This window comes from Oxyura jamaicensis, chromosome 3 (genome assembly GCF_011077185.1).
Source record: "Oxyura jamaicensis isolate SHBP4307 breed ruddy duck chromosome 3, BPBGC_Ojam_1.0, whole genome shotgun sequence".
NCBI lineage: Eukaryota > Metazoa > Chordata > Aves > Anseriformes > Anatidae > Oxyura > Oxyura jamaicensis.
In genome coordinates, this window is record NC_048895.1 from 36,639,970 (window position 1) to 36,659,752 (window position 19,783).

The window sequence follows — 19,783 nt, forward strand, 5'->3', positions numbered from 1 at the left end:
AATACGAATCAATGAAGTATAAAAAGTTACTGGTCTAAAAACAGAAGTATGTAGAAGATTAATATATTTATGTCTATAAACAATGATGTTCTGAAACTAAGTTATGTACTAAAAGTATCTTGTATTTGAATGTTTCAAACAAGGTTTGCAATAACAACATTTCACTTTATGGTAATAATGTATTAGCTTTAAAGAAAAAACACCTTAGTTGTGTATCAAGAATAACTCCTGTTATTATGTTTTTAAAGTTTGGGAACTACCAAAAAAGGAATTGGCCCAGTATATTCTTCAAAAGCAGCACGAAGCGGACTCAGGATGTGTGATCTTGTTTCTGATTTTGATGAGTTTTCTGAGAGGTAATTTTTGTCCTTTAATGCAAATTTCAAGCATAGTTTTCAATATCTGGGTGCGTCCCTGTGGAAACAGTTACAGATGGTTGCTATTTTATTTTTTAATGCTGGTTGTTAATTTTTTTTTGATTTCTCAGTCTGCTTAAAATTATTTAATTGCAAAGTAATTGTAAATACATTATCAGTAGATGGTGAGGTTGGTGGAGGTGAGAGAAAGAAAACAAATAAAACAAACCTTAATGATTTTTTGTCTTACAGGTTCAAAGTGTTAGCCAATCAGTACAAAGCGATATATCCTACCTTAGAGATAGATATTGAAGGGGAATTGAAAAAGCTCAAGGTAAGCCTGATTCTGTCAAATGATGTAATTGCTGTGTAGGGTTACTGATATGTAAATCTCTAGGTGATTGACTCTCATACTTCTCTGAGGGTTGGGAACCTCATATGTATCATAGGAAATGGATATGTATCAATTTAAAAAGTCTGCTAACATCCTTAAAAGCACCTTTGCCTCTGTATGCAGCATTTAAAAACTTGGTTTCAAGAGAGCTATTGTAGACTTTAAGAAGAGATCTTACATAGGGAGAATTTTTTCTGACTTATACTGGCTAGAAAAACAAACAAACAAAAAAACAATACAACAAAAACATCAAGATTATAGTTGGGGAAGGCATGTCTTCATTGTAATGCAAAATACGATTTCCTTGTGTTAGAACCTTAAGAACTGAAGTAAATTACTATTCTAAGTAATAAAGCCTTAAGGAAAAAACATTTTTTTCCATGTTGTTGGACTGTAAGTTGATAGCAGCAGAAGTAATGAGGCCTGATTGCCAGCAAACTGTTCTTGTGGTTAAATATGAAATTTAATTTGATCCCTCACCCCCCAGCAACTGGGTTACACTTGTGATGGTTCTCTCTTAGTGTTGATTCCCTTATGTCTAGCAGTACAATTTCATAGTGCAGCCATATTCTTACTTATCTTACCCTTATTCAGCGTTTATTTATTTTTTTATTATTTATTTTTTTTATAAATGTTTAGTAGCCTGAGACTTCTTTTTTACCCCTGAGAAGACCTCTACCAAATTTGACAAATGGGATAAAGAAAAATAAAAATGTGGAGTATATGTAGAACAGAGGAGGGCGTGCACAGTTATATACTTTTAATTCTTTCAGAAAATCATTCTTCTCGTACCTTTAGTTGCTACTTTATGCAGTTTGCCAATTCTAGAATGGAGTATGTGGGAGTTCTTAGAACTTCTGCTTGGTTCCCTTTAAATGGTATCTGTTACACATGCTGAACTGCAGTACTAGTAGTAATATGTAGACCTAAAAATCAGTTTCTGTTGTGTATGTACTATGTAAATCTGAGTATGATGTTCTTCCTTCCCTTGTTCATGTATTGCGGCATATTTATTTAGCATTTCTTTACATTTGCTTTTACTTTACAAAAGGATTAATAGCGTGAATATGAGTACTTGCACTCTGGCTAGCTTTACTATAATGAAATTGAACTATAAGCTACTCTTTTATTATTTAGGCCTACATGGAAAAAATAAAACCAATGGTAAGAGATGGTGTCTATTTCATGTATGAAGCTTTACATGGACCACCAAAGAAGATCTTAGTAGAAGGTGCAAATGCAGCACTGCTGGACATAGATTTTGGTAGGTATAACCTTAATGAGACACGGGTTGCTATGTATTTATATTGTGAAAGAATTCAATATAAGCTCTTCTGTGCATTGCTGTTCTTACAGAAGAATTGTTTTCTATTCTGGAAAAACAGTACCATCTATGATTAGCAAATAACTATGGGAAAAAGCAATGTTTTTAACTACATACTTTAAAAAAGGTTAAGATTCTCCCAACATCAATCTCCTGAATGACAGTGAAGATTAGGTGATTAAATTTCTTTTCTTAAATAGAGTGTAACTATTACTTCAGTGTATATAAATTTTACGTGGAGTGGCTTGCAGTTGGGTAGATCTTGGGAAAACACTTAAGAAGGAGGGTGGAAAGCTTTATAATACTCCATAGAGAGGCAAAGTATACGCACAAAATACTGACTGACTTTTGAAGAGTCATACTGCATTTTTCAACTCTCTATTTAACCATGTTTCACTGATTTACAACACAAAGAATGAACCAGGAATCTGGATTCTTACTGAGGTAAGAATGAAAAGGTTATCCCAAACAAGTTGAAATAAGTGGTAATTAGCACTGTAATTTTGCTAATAAAATAAGAAGCTTTGTGATAGAAACACTTTTTGTATTGTGAGATTATTGTATTTGGTACCATATTGTAAGAACAGACATTATTCTACCTTTATGTAGGCATAAACAACCTATATGATAGGCTCCTGCATTTTGTCACATTTTTCTTCAGTCTCACTAGCATGCAACTGCATTGTTTTTCTTTTTACAAAGATGCTTATACCTGAGATAAGTCTGTAAGCAATACTGTCAAACAAATATAAAATTGGCATGGGCTCTGCGTTCAACTGATTGGAGTTCTGATATTGGGCACTTTGAAACAAAACAAGTTCAAAGATGTAAGCACAAAGTTTTCCCATGATAGTCCGAATACTGGAAGAAACTTCCATTTATAGCAAGTCAGAAGAAAAGCCTTCAAATAGGCTTTTACAGGAAAGTGTTTGATGCAAAACTGGCATATGCAACAAACTCTAGGGTTTGGGTGTGTTTTTTTTAAGTATTAAGAATTTTGTTTTTCATATAAACACAGGAAATGCAGATCATGTCTGAAAATCATCAGGTATATCTGTAATATTGACAGATCTCTGTGTCACTTCGATTTTTTTCCTGCCTGTCCTGTGAGAAACAGATTGATAGAAGAATTTCTGTTCTCCTTTAGGTAGATACTGTCAGCTGGTAGGACACTTAGGCTGACAACAGGCAAGTCCTGCTCAAAAGATTTGACAATACCAAATTTGATTCAGTGTTCTGAAGGAGGCTATTTTCTGTGCCTTGTTGCACAGATACATGTGACTTCTAATACAGAAGTAAGTTTTATTAGTGGGTGTGTCTGTGGGTACTGAAGAAGGTTAAGTCTTGCATTCCATGCTGCTTCTCTGGAGTGTGTAATGAGGCTTACACACATCTCCCTGACTGTGCGTCTGGTTTTCTGTCTTTTGAAGTAGTGAATGAGGGTAAACCACTGTCAGTTCACCTTGTGGGGAGCTGAAAATAAGTAAGAGATATCTCATTGACTGCATTTGTGACATCCCCTAGCTCTACTGCCTGCTACTACAGAGAAACTCGGTTGTGGTGTCACAAAAAAGAGAAGGACTTAAGTAGCGCTTGCAAACTGCTCTTACATATGTAACATGTTACACAGGTAAACCTGTGTCTTTCTCTAGAGATTTGAGTTAAGCAAAAAAGCCACAGATAACTTTGCCAAGTCTGCAAAACCTCACTGAACAGTCTTTAATTGCTTCCATTTTCTGTACTGCTGTATTTTTGTCTTGGCTGTCACTCTCTTACCCATCTCTTGACTCTTACACCAAAAAATAAAAATAGGAAGCACAAGGTAGAAAACTCTCACTTGTAGTTACTGTGTGGCTGAAACATTTGTTCATCATTCAAATCAAGTAAAGATTAGCATACTGTTTCATCTTCCATTGTTTAACCAAAAAAAAAAAAAAGTGCAAAACTAAAGGTTTTATAAGAAGTTTAGCTATCTTTGATGTCCAGGCTGCTTTGTAAGTGAGGGCTGAATGACAGCCCTCAGAGTTTGACCAGAGACAAACTCTCATCATTAGTGAATTAGGTTATATGGTAGGTGTTGTGGCATGTTTGTTTGTTTGATTGATTTTTTTTGTGTGTGTCTTTTGTTAATTTCTTTGAACTTTAGTTATGGCAATCATTTTTTTCAGTTAATTTGGTAAGCAAAATTCCACATTTTCCAAAATTAATTTCAAATTTCTACATTTACATTTCTTTGTGATTTCTTATTGTTATGTTGACCAGTTTGTAGAACTCGGCGTTTTTCCTCCAAAAATAGAAAATGGTAAATCCATATTTTCTGATTATTAGCCCTTAATTTTATTAAGGGTTTCCCTCCAAATTTTTATATTGTTCTGTCAGTGAATGTATTTTGTATAATATGAGGTACCGTTTCCTGGTGTCTCATTCCAGTTCTTGACTGGTATGGTCATTTGGAATTGCAGGTGAAGTGGTAAGATTTCTATTGTTTTAGTAAAGAAGGATCAGACGTACATAAGAACTAGGAGCTCATTAAATATGTGACCTCAAAATACAATTATTGTGTAGTTGGTTTTGGTTTTTAGTGATATAAAATCTAGGTAAGCACAATTTAGTAGTGATCCTTACCAGGCGAGATTTTTTTTTAGTAGTTTTAAAAACTGTTTTTAAAAAGTGATTTTAACGCATCCTCTCCCCCCCATTTTTTTTAATAGGCACGTATCCTTTCGTGACTTCATCAAACTGCACAGTTGGTGGTGTTTGCACAGGTCTGGGCATGCCACCACAGAACGTCGGAGAAGTGTATGGAGTTGTGAAAGCATACACAACTAGAGTTGGAATCGGTGCCTTTCCTACAGAACAAAACAATGTGAGCATTATCTGCCCTAGATGTGACCTGTAACTGGGTGAAATAACTTGGTGTGTTAGTCTTATGTTAAATTAGTATGGCTGGTTAAATGTGAGTAGAAGACAATGTATTGTGGTATCTCATTCTTACGATTCTATTATTTGTTTATTCCTGCTCATTGTCATGGCTAGGATTCCTACATGTCTCCACCAGCAAGTAAAGTGATTTCCATGTAACTTGTGGTATAAGAATAGCCTTGATTGCAAAAAACGATCATAGCTTTGTTCAGTTTCTGGACATGGCAGAAAGTGTTCAGGCAATGAGCTGTGTTTTTTGAGAATATTAACAAAGGAGGAGTCCAAAGTCTCTGAAGTTTCTTCACTCCTGTGGGTGGTGAGGCCCTGGCACAGGTTGCCCAGAGAAGCTGTGGATGCCCCATCCCTGGAAGTGCTCAAAGCCAGGTTGGCTGGGGCTTTGAGCAACCTGGTATGGTGGGAGGTGTCCCTGCCCATGGCAGGGGGTTGGAGCTGGGTGGGCTTTAAGGTCCCTTCGAACCAAACCATACAATGATTCTGTCATTTTAAACTGAGTTTATGGGACTGCCAAGTCTGATTATCAGCTTCTCAGATCTCCCTGCGAAATAGTAGGCTAAAGCAGGAACAAATTTTGAGAGACTTTCTCAGATAGCATTCTCTTGAACTGGAAATACAATTTTGTTTTTCCTGTGTTCATCTCTATAGACAATTTTGTGAAAAATAGGGGAAGAAGTTTTAAGGTAATTTACAGTATTGTAAAATGGTGTTAAAATATATGATGCAGGTGTGTACTTACCGCAGATGAAAAAAGCCTCACCTAATAGTACTATTCTTTGCTAGGAAATTGGAGAATTGCTGCAAATGCGAGGTAAAGAGTATGGTGTTACCACCGGTAGAAAGAGAAGATGTGGCTGGCTGGACCTTGTTCTACTCCGATATGCCTACATGATTAACGGATTTACTGCGTAAGTTATTTTCTCAGCTTTGCTGGCAACTTGACATAAAATCATGATACACTACAGATTAAATTGTTCATGTAGTAGTAAGCAAGATTCAGACTGTTAGTACTGATTTATTGTTTTGATATTTTCATAAATTAATTATCCCTTATTTTTCTCGGAAGTAAATGCTTTTGTATCACACATTTTCATACCCATTTTTTTTCTATTGTAGAAGTGCTTACATCTCATAGTATTTGATGCTTCAAGCTGTGCCATTCCCTTTGCCATCCCACCAAACCAAATGCATCACAAGGGCCTTAAAACATAATTTGTGGAGTTCTTAGTTTATTTTCAAAGAAAGACAGATGGAACCTATTGGTATCTTTAGCAGTGTGTCTAAGTGTAGAAAACGTGTATACAACTTGGGATTTTCATTAAAATGAAAAATGGGTATGTGAAAAAAAAATTGTATAAAATTCTAGTAGATCAACTTGTATAAACATGTTTGACTTAAATTATCCTGCTTTTCTTTTCCCTTGTGCTTTGCATTTAAAATAGTATGCTTTGGTTATGAAAGTGGATATTTACAGAGCCAGTACTACCTATTTCATTGCATTCACTATAAGGACAGAAGCATTTGGCAGAGGACAAGAACAGACAGCAACAGGCACTATGCCATAAGACCACGTCAAATGAATGGGCATAAAGAATCTTGGCAGGACTCTGGCCAGTTAAAATTCTACCACTTAAAACTATAGACCAATTATTTTAATTGAAGAATACTTGTTATTTGAATTTTGCCCTTTTCTAGTATTAGATCTAAGCACATATCAGAAAGGCTTTTTAATTTTTTTTTTAAGTCACATAACAAATGGAATAGCGTCACAGAGGCTATTTTTCTAAGGAAAGATGATTAATTGTAGTGTATGCAAAGTGAAGGAATAATTTTTTTCCTGTATCTTTAAAATATTATCAAAGTTGAGAGTCGTTAAAAACATGTTTAAACGGAGTAATGTTTCTTTATAGATTGGCTCTTACCAAATTGGATATCTTGGATGTATTTCCAGAAATCAAAGTTGGTGTTGCATACAAACTAGATGGTGAAATCATACCTCATTTTCCTGGTAAGACTACTTGTTTAACAATTTTAAATTTTGCTGAAGTGCAATCTGATACTTAAATGCATTTGACTTTTTCTGGTAAAATGTATGACAGGAATTTGTCACTTCAGCACCAAAGGCATTAGTGTCTTCTGAGATGCCCTCTGTGCCACACCTGTACCTGTACCAGTGTCATTTGTTTACTAGAAAGGTGCAAAACGTTATCTAAAGCTTGACTCCTTAAATGTAAATGTTACCTGCTTTATCCCTTTATTTTAATACAGCCTGCATTACCTTCAAGCAAAATCTGAAGCTCTCATTTTGCACTCTAAAGCCAGTGTCTTATTCTCAGTACTCTGTTCATCCCATTTTCTAGCAGGACAAGTCTTCATTTAGGTGCGCAGTGAACCAGATGAGGAAACTGATGCACTTGAAAAGCTAGACTTCTGTGTGTGTGTGTGTTATTTTTTTAACAATTCAGTTCACTTTAACAGATCACAGAGCAGCCAAAACCCAGGCTAACCTGCACCATGGGAAAGGTGGGGGAGAAGGCGCAGGGAGGAAATAAGCAGTTGTTACAGGAGAAAGCAAGACTGTCTTTTAATACAGGACCAACATACATCAGCTTAGCATGATGGAGACTATAGCTCCTCTCCTTAGGAGGACAGTGGTCAAAATCTATCTGACAGTTGAAGTATTCAAAGTACTGTTTTCATGGGTAACCCGTTTTTTTTAGTTTGTTGTAGAGATACTCCAGAAAAAAAAATAACATCAATGAGTACTAGGGATTGGGCTCTCTGATTTTCTGATGTGCACATAGACATGTTTTCATTCCACTTACTACCTCAGGGTTTGAGGCTGGTCACAGGTTATAATGTTTTATGTGATAGCATCAGCAGAGGATTCAGATGTGATTATGTACAAAGGTATAAGTGTGATCTGTCAGTAGTCCTTGAGATTAACATGTCTACTGGGGGAAATTTGTGACTCTTTTTTTCCATGTGCTTGGGGGAATTCTCTAATTGATTAGCCCTCCAGTGTCTTCAAACCGAAGTGTCAGCTACAATGTGAATGCATCTTGAGTAACATGCTATGCACTGTTATTCAGGAAGTTTAGTGCTCATCTTGCATTAAATCAAGGAGTGCTTTTCTACTTTTAAAACTCAAATATTGCTTGTTTGATATTCTTTTCAAAATATTAAGGACATTTGTATACTTTAAATACCCTTTGAACATAATGGACAATGCATGTTTGAACTGAGGACTACGCTGTAAGTACTTTGTCTGTAGCCCTGTTGTCTAACCTGAGGGTTATTTGGACTGTCTTGTGCTCAAGCCAGGAAGACATCCTCTGGTAGTCCATCACTAAAGATGACGTAAATAGATGGCCAGTGCTACAACTTAACGGAATGATTTATTTTTTTTCCCCACTCACTGCGTCCCAAATGGGACCAGAATCTTGTTAAGGCTCCTGAGGACAGACTTTGCTCCCTTCATGTGCCCAGGTAACAGGAAGCCGACCTTTGGTCATTGCAGCACAACATAGCTCAGCTACCTAATAATATTCTTATTTATTAACTGTTAAGAATTCTGGTAGAAATGTAGTAGAAGCTGTTGTCTTTGCTGTTGATATGTTGTCTTCCGTAAGTGTCAGGAAGGAGTTTGAGCTGATCTATTAAACTGGAAGATGCTATCTCTCACAGTGCCTCTGTGTGTTCCACATCTCATTGCTGTGCTTCTCAACGTTTGTCTGTGTTTTCTGCACATACACTGCCAGTGACTTGTTATCTCTGCCCCTGTCATAAAAAAGCAAAAGGAAACTTTCTTTACTCTTTGTTCTAGAGGCTCTTAGCGAGGGGTTTATTTCTTACCTTGCCACTTCAACTATTTGAATTTAATTTAGAAGAATTCTAGACTGGGAACCTTTTCACTGGCAGGCTATTTCTCTCTCTGTTCTTCCCTACCTCCCACTTTCTTGGAGATGTTATTGACTTACCCTTCTTGGGAAATGACTGTCTCTAAATTAGAAGCACACAGAGTACCCAGCATCTCAGGGAAATCATGCCATGTTTCATATATTGTTCCTTTTTCCTGCTGCATCTGACAATCAGGAATCTTGCTCAGTTTTTCAGTTTAGTTTTCTGTGGACACTTCATAATCTGGTAAGAAAGAGCTAATCATGCTTTGTAAATTCATGACTCACCTCAGGTGGTAACACTGAGGCTCTAGTCTTTTGCTATGGAGCTGGCCAGTTCATTCCCATGAGCTTATGGAAGAAAGATAGAAGTCCCTACCATCTCCAAGATCATCCAGATTAAGAGGAATGTGAAAGCCATAGTGTAGTCATGCTCATGCCTCCTGTACCGCATATTGGTTGATCTCGGCACAGATGCAACCTCTTGCTCAGGAGACTGAAACCTCAGGTTCTTAGAAGGTTGCAAGGGTATTTCTGAAAAACTTGCCTTCATGCTTGCTTCTTTTTTTTTTTTTCTTTTTTTTTTTTTCCTTTGTGCTCTTTTCCTGGGTATTTACTGTTGATTACAGAACCAGGACACTATAGCAGATGGATCTTCGGTGTGACCTGTGTAACTGTTTGTTCGGTTTCTGGAAGTCTTGTAAGCTGAGATCACTTACTTTGATGCCGAGATCCCAAATTGCAGCTATTCTTTTTGAGTTGGAAGTAATATCACACCATTCTTTCTCTAAATTCTAATACCAGACTACCAGATGTCATTATATCTGCTCTCTCCATTATCTAATTTAGCTCTTAATAAGCGATGTTTCAGAGAGCCTGAAAGATAAATCCCCTCAGGGAAGAGCTCAGAGAAATCTAGATGGTTACTATATCTCTTCCTACACGGAGCTCACTTTATGGCTTATCTTTACCACACATCTTCTATTAACACACCTGCTGGAGCAAGATGAGAGAATCGCGTGAAACATCAAGAAATTTCACATCTTTTTCTCCCTTTCTTTTTCTGAAGTAAGGAATTGAACAATGAGTAATGGAAGTCTGTAGGCAAGATTAGACTATTCAGTTCTAAGTGCCTTCAGCTTTCTCCCAGCTATCATTGTCAGAGGGGCTTCAAAGTAAAACCAAACTGTCTGTAGACTTTCAAGGTTAGGTGTTCAGTCACTTTTTGTTCCTTAGAGGAAGACTGGCATCTTATTCTGGATCATCTGCAATGTCTGGATGTTAGTTTGTGGTTTTGCACTCTGAATATAGGTATTTTGTAATTTACCTGGGCAGCAGACAGCAGCTCAGTTGTTACTACTGGTGACATAACAGAAAGTACTTGTTCTTGGCTTCTGCAACCCAACATCCTTAATATTCCTGCCTGCTTGTCAGGGCTGACCTTACTACAGCAAGTATTGATTCAGAACCATTTGCCTTAACCTCTAAACACTTAGGTCCAAAAATTGTGCATTTCTTCACTGTTGTTGGCTCTGAAGTCAGTAGAACATAGTCGTCTTTCACCCCTACTCAAAACGCCTAGCTCATAAAGGCTGTAACTACAACATCACTGCTGTTGAGCTCTTACCTGCACCAGGACAAAGAGTTTGACATGCTGAGCCTGAGCTTGTTGGCTAAACACGCACTTGGGAGGATTGGCTATGACTCTTTATTTGCACTTTTATGGTGCCTTTAGCACCTCAAACACCTTCCCAGATGGACCGGATGTCTTCTGTCTTTGCAGGAGTGACTTGATCAGGTATCTGAGACATGGAGCCTACGTAACAGTAATTACAATGCCTTTGGTAAAACAGTCGTCTTCAGGAAGGCAAGAATGCCCAGTAGCCTCCATTTTTTGCAATATATTTTTACTGTCTTTGGGTTTAAGGCTTTTGTTTTGCTGCCCAATGTCATTCCAAGATTAATGTTCAGAAAATTAATGGAATGATTTGATTCCAGAACCATGTATTTTTCCAGTGCTTGAGATCATCACAGGATTCAGAATTGATGGACATCATTACAGCAGGTTATTAAATAAAGGGCAAAGTGGGATAGAGTCATTGCTTCTATTCTGAGAAGTAACTGTAACAGTTACTGTTCGTACATCACGTGTGACTCCACCTTCAGGTCACAGAGCTGATCTGGTAGACAAAATCTGACCCCTGAGCTGTTGGCTGTCATGGTAGACACTAAAAAGGTGTCTATAATATAGGACGATACTCATTCCGTGTCTAATCAAGGTAAATGCCTCAGGCTCTGCTGTAGGAAGAGGACTGGTAATGTTGTATACCATGTTGGCAGTCTGCCTTCCTCGCGGTATTCTATAGCTGAGGCCCTTAAGAGCTTAGCTGGCTGCAGACAAACAAGTCTGTTGTAGAGTTTTGGGGCAAAGGCTTTGCGGGCATGACAATTTTATTATGTATAAACAGTACATGCTATGTACTCTTGATGTGCTATGACTATGTTTAATAAAAAGAACACTCCTATACAATTGTAAAATATATTTTAACTAATACTTACCAGCTGGTACATAATTTTGCTTTCACATCATCCAAATTCCCTTCACAAAGGGAGAGTTGGATCTTGGTATTTGTACAGCAAAAAGAATCAACATTTTAAAGGATTAAACTTCCTGAAAAGTACTCACAGTCACACGGGTATGTTTTGCTTAAACCACAGACTGTACAAGAATTCCTGAAGTCTAAGTCCTGATAGTTGCTTGGGTTTATTTTCTCCACTTACATTAAGAAAAAGGTACAAGTTAGCACCTTTGATGCTGGTGTTGTGTTCTGAGAAGATCTTTTCATATAAGAAAAAAACAAAAAGCTTATAGCTATGTTTAGTGGTAGAAAACATACAAACTTTGTAGATATATCTTGTTTCTGTTTGATTTTCAGCCAACCAGGAAGTCTTAAATAAAGTAGAGGTTCGGTATGAGACACTCCCAGGATGGGACACAGACATATCAAATGCAAGGACATTCGATGAGCTGCCTGTAAATGCACAAAACTATGTTCGCTTTATAGAAATGGAGTTGGGTGTTCCTGGTAAGTAAAGTAGATTTATTTTTTTTCAGCTCCATAAAGCTTCTCTCTCATGCACTCTGCCTTTTCAATGAACATGCAAAGTATCAAAAATCGCTTTGTATCTACAGTTATTTCGATGTACCTGGTGGTAACTTAATTACTGTTTTACTTTTTATTTATCTGTTTGGCTGTTGAATTGTTTTAATGTGCATCCTTTCTTTGGCTTACAATGTAGCTCTTTTTCAATTGAGACTTTTAGAGATTACTTAAGAAGCTGTTTTTTTCACGTTGGGTATAGTAGGGGTTTAGTTCTGCTGCCATTCTGAAGTCAGTGAGACCACTGGTATGCTAATGGCATGTTAAATATAGAAAAAAGTCCCAAGCTAACAATTGCTCATTGCTCTTAAGTTTCCTAATAAACCTAGTCTTGTGATTCCATCCAAAGCTGGGAGAAGGAGATGAGACAGACCTTTACTTCTTTGTCAGTTTCTGTGTCTTTTTTCTTACGATCCGGAAGACATTTTTTTATAATGTGAGCCTGAAGACTGCTCTTTTCTAAGTTACCTGTGAATTCTTACTTTAAGAAGAGTAGACAAAATTATTGTTTCTTAACCTACTAATTGTATAATATTTTTCTTCATAGACTATAGTACCTATTTTCTGAAGTATTTAAGATCTTAAGTTTGTATCTTACCTTAAGATAAAGTCTGATCTTGCTTTGTATTACTTACAATAAGAGTTTGCTTTTCTCTCCTGCAGTTAAATGGATTGGAGTAGGGAAATCCAGGGAATCAATGATCCAGCTGTTTTAAAGATTTCAGATGCATGGAAGAAAGCACACTCCTCAAAAGACTGCTCATTCTTAAATGCATTGGTAGCCCGCAAAGCAAAGATGTTGGAAAGATAGATTTTTTTTTTTTTTTTTTTGCATGGAAAGAAATGCTAAAGTTGATACCCCTAAATCAATTGCTACTCCTGAAAGAGACTTTAACATGAAACTGTGTCTATTCTTATTCAGCTGCAAATTCAAGGACACTTGTTGTCATTTGTTGTTCAAGGTGCCATCAGATTTTTTTTCTACACCTAATATTTTCTTCACAATGTAATTCCTATTTGATAATCTAAGGTATCATTACTTTCATGACTGTTTGTCTTTTGTTATCCTCTCTGCTTTTGGCGGTGTTACTTCCCTGAAATTTTAGACAGTAAAAATAATGCAGTTTTGCACAGATAGTTTTACATCCTCATTATTTGTATTCCTAAAGCTGTTGTATTCTTTATGGCTGCTCTTGTGAGTGATTAAAGAGAGGGATTCTGATTTTGTAATGCTATAAATGCTGTCTAAATTATTGTGTGATCTGTTTTTTTTAAAAAGGTGTGATGCCAAATTGTTAAGATTGTCCAGCTTTTTTAGCTGTATAGCACAGGAAGCTTACTCTTTGTAACTCACAGAGGACACTCAAATGTTTACTGGAAAGTGTGCCCAGAAAGTTAGAAAATTGATATTGTAAAAAGTTCATTTGCGATTATTAAAGAACAGTTTTGATTTTGAGTTAAATGTTTTATAACATCTTTTTTTTAAATTGTTTTTTAATTTGGAAATCCCTGCACTTCTCTACTTCCAAAGTGCATGTTTCAGGAAACTGTTATATACTTACAGTTAGGCTGTTGTAGTTTCAGCAAAATGAGCTTCTATTTGGTGAGAAGTCTAACATTTTGATGCCCTTTTAAATTCCTTTTTACATAACTAGTAGAAGATCTTTCTCTGGAGAGCTAACAAAGCACAAACAATTTTGTAATTCTAAATTGAAGATGCTTTAGAAATAACATGAAGAATGTTCCATGTATTTGCCTTAGATGTAGGGAAAATAAGTATTCACCTTATGACATTGACATATTTTGGTTTATTAGTGTTGTAAAACAATCTAGAATGATTTTCATTTATAACTGTTATGATTTAATACAAAGAATCTGTTTTTTTGGCAATAACCCATAACTACATATTCCTATTCCAGATTTTTTGACGATGACTTTGTTTCTATCCATTATATCGTGGTATTCGTGTGCTTCTTTTTCACTCCAAATAAAATTTACTTTTCCTAAAACCAAGTTTGCGTCAGGGTGAGGCAGGGCAGCTCAGTAGATTTCAGCTGTGCAGGTGAATGTGAGAAACTTTTAATGTAAAATAAAAGCTATGGGACCTTCCGTTTTATGTCTTAGATAACCACGTTGTCTGAAGTTGGGCAGACTTGATGGATTATTGCTGCTTCTCCAGTGTTCAGCACAATGCTTATATTCTCAGGTGGCATCAAATAGGATTCTTTATCACAAGGGGAGGAACAGGAGAGTTGGGCAAAATTACTGACATGTAGGGAGCATTTCCCTGTTAAATTGTTGGCATGTGACAGAGCAGTTAGAGGGGTGTGTATTTCACTGGCCTGATGTGGAAAGAGGATAACACAGAATGCTGGAAAATTGACAAATATATTGAGACACCTCTGTACTAGCACTGCATGCAAGGATCATTCTCAGTAGTCAAAAAACAAACGGCAACAAAAATCAACTTCATACTCATTTTTTTTTTTCTTTTTCTGGAATGGGAGAAGATAGGGATCTAGTTTTGCTCTCAGCCTCACATTTCAGGAAAAAAACATCACATTAGTCCCTAGCTAAGGCAAATTGTAAATTTGAAATCTGTGGTGAGAGAAAAGGGTGATGACAAAAGAACTGTTATACATAATTTACAAAGTTTATTTAGAAGGTTTTTAAAAAAAAGTATTTTCTAGGAGATGGAATAAATCTTGAAGTATGAACCATAGTTAATAATGACAAAGTGTTCTTGTCTTCTATATAGCCGTAGGAGGAGCTGTCAGTGAAACTACTAGCCCAAGGAATGGGGGCATCATTGGCTCCAGGAGTGGGTAAAATGAGGGAATGCTTTGCTTCTGCAGCGAGTAAATAAAAGAGGGCTTACTATGTACCTGCCTCTCACTTCTGGTAAGCAGAGACTTTACAGTTAAAGTCTGTTTCAATTTTCAAGCTGTTGTAACTCCATTGTACAAACTACCCTTGTTTTTAAGTTGAGGAATTCGTATTCCCAGGTGCAAGAGGGTTTCTAAGCAATATAGCAATGTCCTAAAAGGATATGAAATATTTGTGCAGTTAAAGAAACAAAACAATTGTCTTGGATGCAAGAGTGATTTATGCTCCTCTTCTAAGTTCAGCTGAGATTTTTCTTTCATTCTTCCACTCAAATACAGGCCTGGAAGGTTGAAAACATGCTCTGACTAGTACTTGTCCAGACAGTACGTGGTCCAGGATCTGTTGTTGGTGTGCATTTATTCTCATGACCTGAAACAAAGTTTTTTTTCTCTTAAAATTTTGGGTGGTTAAACTTGGTATCTGTAAAGCTTACTAGCTTGTCTCTGTAAGTTTGCTTATGAGTTAATTCTTGGATTGTTGCACAGCTGCTTTCCTTGTGTCAAAAGAAAAAGGCTATAGAATGGTTATACCCTACCTATTTTTTGCTATTTTTCCCCTTTTTTCAGTGCTACTTTTCTACCCCTTCTTTCATTTGTACATGTGGGGAAATAAATGTTGGTCAAGCTGAGGTACGTGTCTGATCACCAACCTGAATGTTGTGGAAATGAGCTAAAAGTTAGGAAGATTTTCAAACACTCTGTGGTTTGCTCTTGAAACCATGTTGTGTTCAACAACAGAAGCAAGGAGAAAGCCATTCTATGAAAGAAAAGGAAGAACAGCCCAATGCTGTACCAACAATAGGGTGTTTACTGGTGTCAATGTTTAAGTGGCTTTGAAGGCTTTTATAGTTCCTTTTCAAGCCAAAATACACTGCTTTGCTTCCCCTCAGCACCTCTTATTTGTCAAGTCAAGAGCCCTTTGGCCTTGAAGGAATTGCCGCAGTCATTAATAATAGGCTTTCAGTTGTCTGTCACAGGCTACATTAGTGAGCTGTCATCAAAGACGCAACCTCTGTCCTTATGCTTGCCATTGAAAAGAGCAAGTCTGTATTTTTCAGGCCATTCCTGTATACTCCTTTCCTCTGTGAAGTCTCTTCTGTTGTTAGTGTGTAAGAGGATAGGATAGTAGTGTAGGATTGTACCTGAAACTGATTCTCTACCAAGTGCCCCTCCTGCTAAGGGGATGCTTTCAGGAGAGGCGTGAATCCCTGGTTGACCTGTCAAGGTGTCTGACAGAAAAAGTATTCTGATCTCATGCTGTTCTTGCTTCCACTTAAATACTTACTGGGTTGATACTCCTAGGTTTGTGCTGCACTGCAGCATTTAGTAACCCTTATGTCCCTATGGTTTAGTGAGTCTGCTTTGTTAACCTAATGGGAGAGGAAGTGGGGGACGCTTCTGCTTAACCTTTCCATTTGTATTCCATGTGTAATTGGGTTTTGGTGTGCAGCTAATGGACAAACCCTTCAGATAAAGTGGCAGACAGATACGGTGATGTAATGCATGACAGCTGCTTTTGTCTATCACTGTCCTGGAAATCTACTTTCTAATAGAAGATGGTAGTTTCCTGTTGCTGTCACAACCAGCTTCCCTAATGAAACATAATCAAAGGCTTAGCTGGTTTAGAAAAAGTTAAAGGCAAAACGGTTGCGATTGAAGGTGAGGGATAACTCAATCCATTGAGTTTTCTCCCACCCATAGTCTCAGAAAGAGTGAATCTTAATATACCCAGTGGTATAATAATCAAGCTTATCTCTTTTGGTGTATAACAATTGTATGTTCTTAAGGTACTCGGCTGCACACAGATACGTACAGACAAGGATGACACATTGTTTTCAGGTACTTAGAATTTGATACCAGTCTTTGGTCAGTGTTGCAACTGTGATTGTACGTAATGAGCTTGCTTTTGTCATATCACCTGTAAATATCTTTCAATAACTGCACATTCAAAGATTTTCCATACAACCTTAATTGGATAATTTTCAGTTAAATCCTAATGCTCTTCACTGCCACTTTAGAACTATCGTATCAAATGTATTAAATCACTGCGTTTTCTTATGCTACTCTTAATTTTTTCAGTGATGAATCAATTTGTTCATACATCCAGGTACTGACATGCATCGAGCTAAAATGTTACTGGCACTATGTACAGCACGTTTAACTAATCATTTTTAAATAACAAAATGCACAAGTATCAATAGCTTGCCTTGTTCTCATCCATTGGTTGCCTTCTGTGTATTAGAGAGGGAACCAGGATACTTGAGTGTTGGTAGTGGAGAGTGTATGGCTTTGGGGGATAGGTGGCAGCTCTCTTTTGGGGAAAAAAAGTGAGATAACACTACTCACTTTTTTTCTCAATGCAATTTAAGTTGGTTAACACTTAGAGCAGAGAGAACCTCCCTTCTTTGTCTTATGCCTCTCTTGCCAAGAAAAAAGTAGTGTGTACAGCACAGTATGGATTACTTACCTGCGCTGAAATAGGGCAAGTCAAATGCTGCTTTGTATGACGTTTGATTGTACCAGTCACTGGCGGGCTTTCTCACTATTCTTTGAAAGTGAACATACTTCCTCAGAGCTGTGTTGTCAAAGTCAGGTTGAAATGGAGTTTCAGCTTTGTAGTTTACTGGAGCTGGCTGCAGTTTACTGAAAGGTCTAGGCAAAAAGCGTAAATCATTCTGTAATACCATGCTGACATATGGTATGTAAATACCATGATCCACTCAAAGGGTAGCCAGCATTATAAATGTACTTTCTAATCTCCTGCTGAAATGAGCACTCAGTATAATGCAGCTGTAATCTAATAGATATTAACAGCCTGAGAAGGTACAGTAAGACCTTAATAATTCAGTATTGTTCTATTATCTCCATCTGACTTGTAACTGGCATGATAAGGGTTGTGCATCTTGCAGGCAAGCAACTAACTGGATTAGTTTAATATTACTAGAATTTTTAAAGACTTCTAAATTGAAATACCCTACAACACTTTAAATAAATACATAAATGTATACATGTTTTGAAGTTGATGTGTAATATAACGCATTTTTATGGGGGAAAAGTACCCAACAATTTCTATCCTGGATTCTCAGATACATAATAAATTCAGGACATGCAGCACTCCTTGTATGGCCAAAACCCCTTTGGATGTAATTTTGGTTTACTCTGCCTGGATTCTCTTGTTCCTCTTTTAGGCCAAAGTCATAAAAAATCATTAGAGTTGTTGTGATGTTGCCCATAATAGGTGTAAACAGGAAAGGCTTATTCCAAAGTTCCTATGGCTTTCCTTTGACACGCCAGCTTACCCTGGAGCTCCTTTGGACGTGTGTGCCTGGTGGACCCGTCCTAGTTGCCCAGGGTAGAATCCATAGGCATCTTTTCCAGGGCGAACCACTAAGCTGGTAAAGCAAGCAAACAAGATAGTGGTGGTATGAGCAGGAGGCTAGAGAGCAGGATCCTGCCCATTCTGTGGAAAAGCAGATTGTCTATGTGGCAGTTATGAAGAAGCAAAGAAATATTTTTATGCTAGTATTGCACTTACTAGGAAATAAGGGAATGACTGATAACAAGGTACAATCTTGCATCTTTTGGGGAAAAAAAAAAAAAGAGCTTGTGCAGATGAATGTGCTTCTTTACAAAAAGTACACTTCTCAGAAGGTAGAGTCTCGAGCAGTTTTCTTGTACAGCTAACTGAGAGCCTGGCCTGTGGTTCAGGAGCCTTACCCTGGTGGCAAGATCGGTGCAGGATCTACAAACTCCCTTAGTTTGTTTGCAGAGTACGACATGATGAATTCCTACAAATGATGATGTAAAATGTTAATTTTGATTGTTAAGGAGCTACTGATAGACCTAAAATGACTTGTTTATATGGCTGAATGTATTAATCTATTTTGGTAGCCAAAACCTCTATGGAATAGCATGCCTATTGTGATTCCCCCAGGAAATTAAGAAAAAACAATGTACGTGTGTAAAAGTGAAGTTCTACCAAATGCTGCGTTTTTGCAGAGGTATGGAAGCTCATAGAATGAGTTGCACAGTATCAGTAGCAGGTCTTAAAATAGAAATAAATGCAGGAACTGGTTAACTTATTTAAGTGGCGCTTTATAATTCAGGACAACAGTGCTGCTCTGTGACTCAAAGCAGAATTTCTTTGCAGACTGATTCATTATATCAGTGGGTCTGATGGTCTGCTCATTTGTCACAATTAAGTAGTAATTTGCTCTTCCTCCTGAGGAATGAAATTTGGCTGATACGTATAAAACAGTGACTCACCAGTATTTGGAAAACAAAGTAGATGTTTTCTGTATTTTGTTGCCCATCAGAGTCAGTGAATTATGTTTTGGCCACTCCATGGCAACTACTTCACTGCAGTGTGAATTAATATTGTAGCTTGAGGAGTTTGATGTTAAAAGCTGTTCTCAGCAGAGATCTTAGTCACAGACTATGGTTTTGAATAGTATTATGGCACCGCTGTCTTAGAAACTCCTTGATTATGTCCATAGTTTGATTTTTTTTTCCCTAAAACTAAGAGTAGTGTGTCTTCCACTTAGTTGTAGAGCACTGTGTAAAAACCCCTTATCCAAATCAGTCTACAAAAGAATGTATTTTCATGCTTTAGATAATTTCAGTCAATCTTGGAAAATGTAGCTATACAACATACAAAAGTGACAACTCCAACACTCACACACAATATGAGCTGTTGAGAATCACTGTTATATTTACCAACATTTCCATATCCCTGTCAGCCAGTTCTGCACAACTGTTGTCCTCATCATAGTCAGCAGCACCAACAGAGATTCTTCTCCTCTCCCCGGCTCCTCCCCGTGGGTGATT

The 19,783-nt window shown here is 37.2% G+C and overlaps 2 protein-coding genes across 3 annotated transcripts in view; one reads left to right on the plus strand and one right to left on the minus strand.

Annotated features, from left to right (window-relative positions):
• ADSS2 (adenylosuccinate synthase 2) overlaps positions 1–14,084 on the plus strand; it is a 66,869-nt gene extending 52,785 nt beyond the window's left edge. Inside the window, exons 8-15 of one of the 2 annotated variants that reach the window (XM_035321685.1) lie at positions 249–356; positions 609–690; positions 1,888–2,014; positions 4,786–4,940; positions 5,795–5,919; positions 6,922–7,019; positions 11,847–11,996; positions 12,735–13,533. In XM_035321685.1, coding sequence (XP_035177576.1) covers positions 249–356; positions 609–690; positions 1,888–2,014; positions 4,786–4,940; positions 5,795–5,919; positions 6,922–7,019; positions 11,847–11,996; positions 12,735–12,787 — 898 coding nt within the window. In that variant the 3' untranslated portion in view covers positions 12,788–13,533. Of the gene's footprint in view, positions 1–248; positions 357–608; positions 691–1,887; positions 2,015–4,785; positions 4,941–5,794; positions 5,920–6,921; positions 7,020–11,846; positions 11,997–12,734 lie in introns of both variants that reach the window. The other variant, XM_035321684.1, reaches the window with a different exon arrangement.
• Positions 14,085–16,479: 2,395 nt separating this feature from the next.
• C3H1orf100 (chromosome 3 C1orf100 homolog) lies at positions 16,480–18,735 on the minus strand. Its single transcript, XM_035320670.1, has 4 exons — positions 18,674–18,735; positions 18,256–18,348; positions 17,424–17,608; positions 16,480–16,547 (listed from the first exon to the last, which is right to left on the minus strand). The coding sequence occupies exons 1-4, from the start codon at positions 18,733–18,735 to the stop codon at positions 16,480–16,482; spliced, it is 408 nt and encodes a 135-aa protein (XP_035176561.1).
• Between the last annotated feature and the right edge of the window lie 1,048 nt (positions 18,736–19,783).

What these genes read in the sequence shown, in the direction of transcription:
- C3H1orf100 (XM_035320670.1), bottom strand. Translation starts at nt 18,735, where the DNA reads ATGTCGTACTCTGCAAACAAACTAAGGGAGTTTGTAGATCCTGCACCG. An exon ending in GCACCGATCTTGCCACCAGG is followed by an intron (nt 18,349 to 18,673) that starts GTAAGGCTCCTG and finishes TTGCTTTACCAG; the next exon opens with CTTAGTGGTTCGCCCTGGAA. An exon ending in CTTGCCCTATTTCAGCGCAG is followed by an intron (nt 16,548 to 17,423) that starts GTAAGTAATCCA and finishes ATGTTTCATTAG; the next exon opens with GGAAGCTGGTTGTGACAGCA.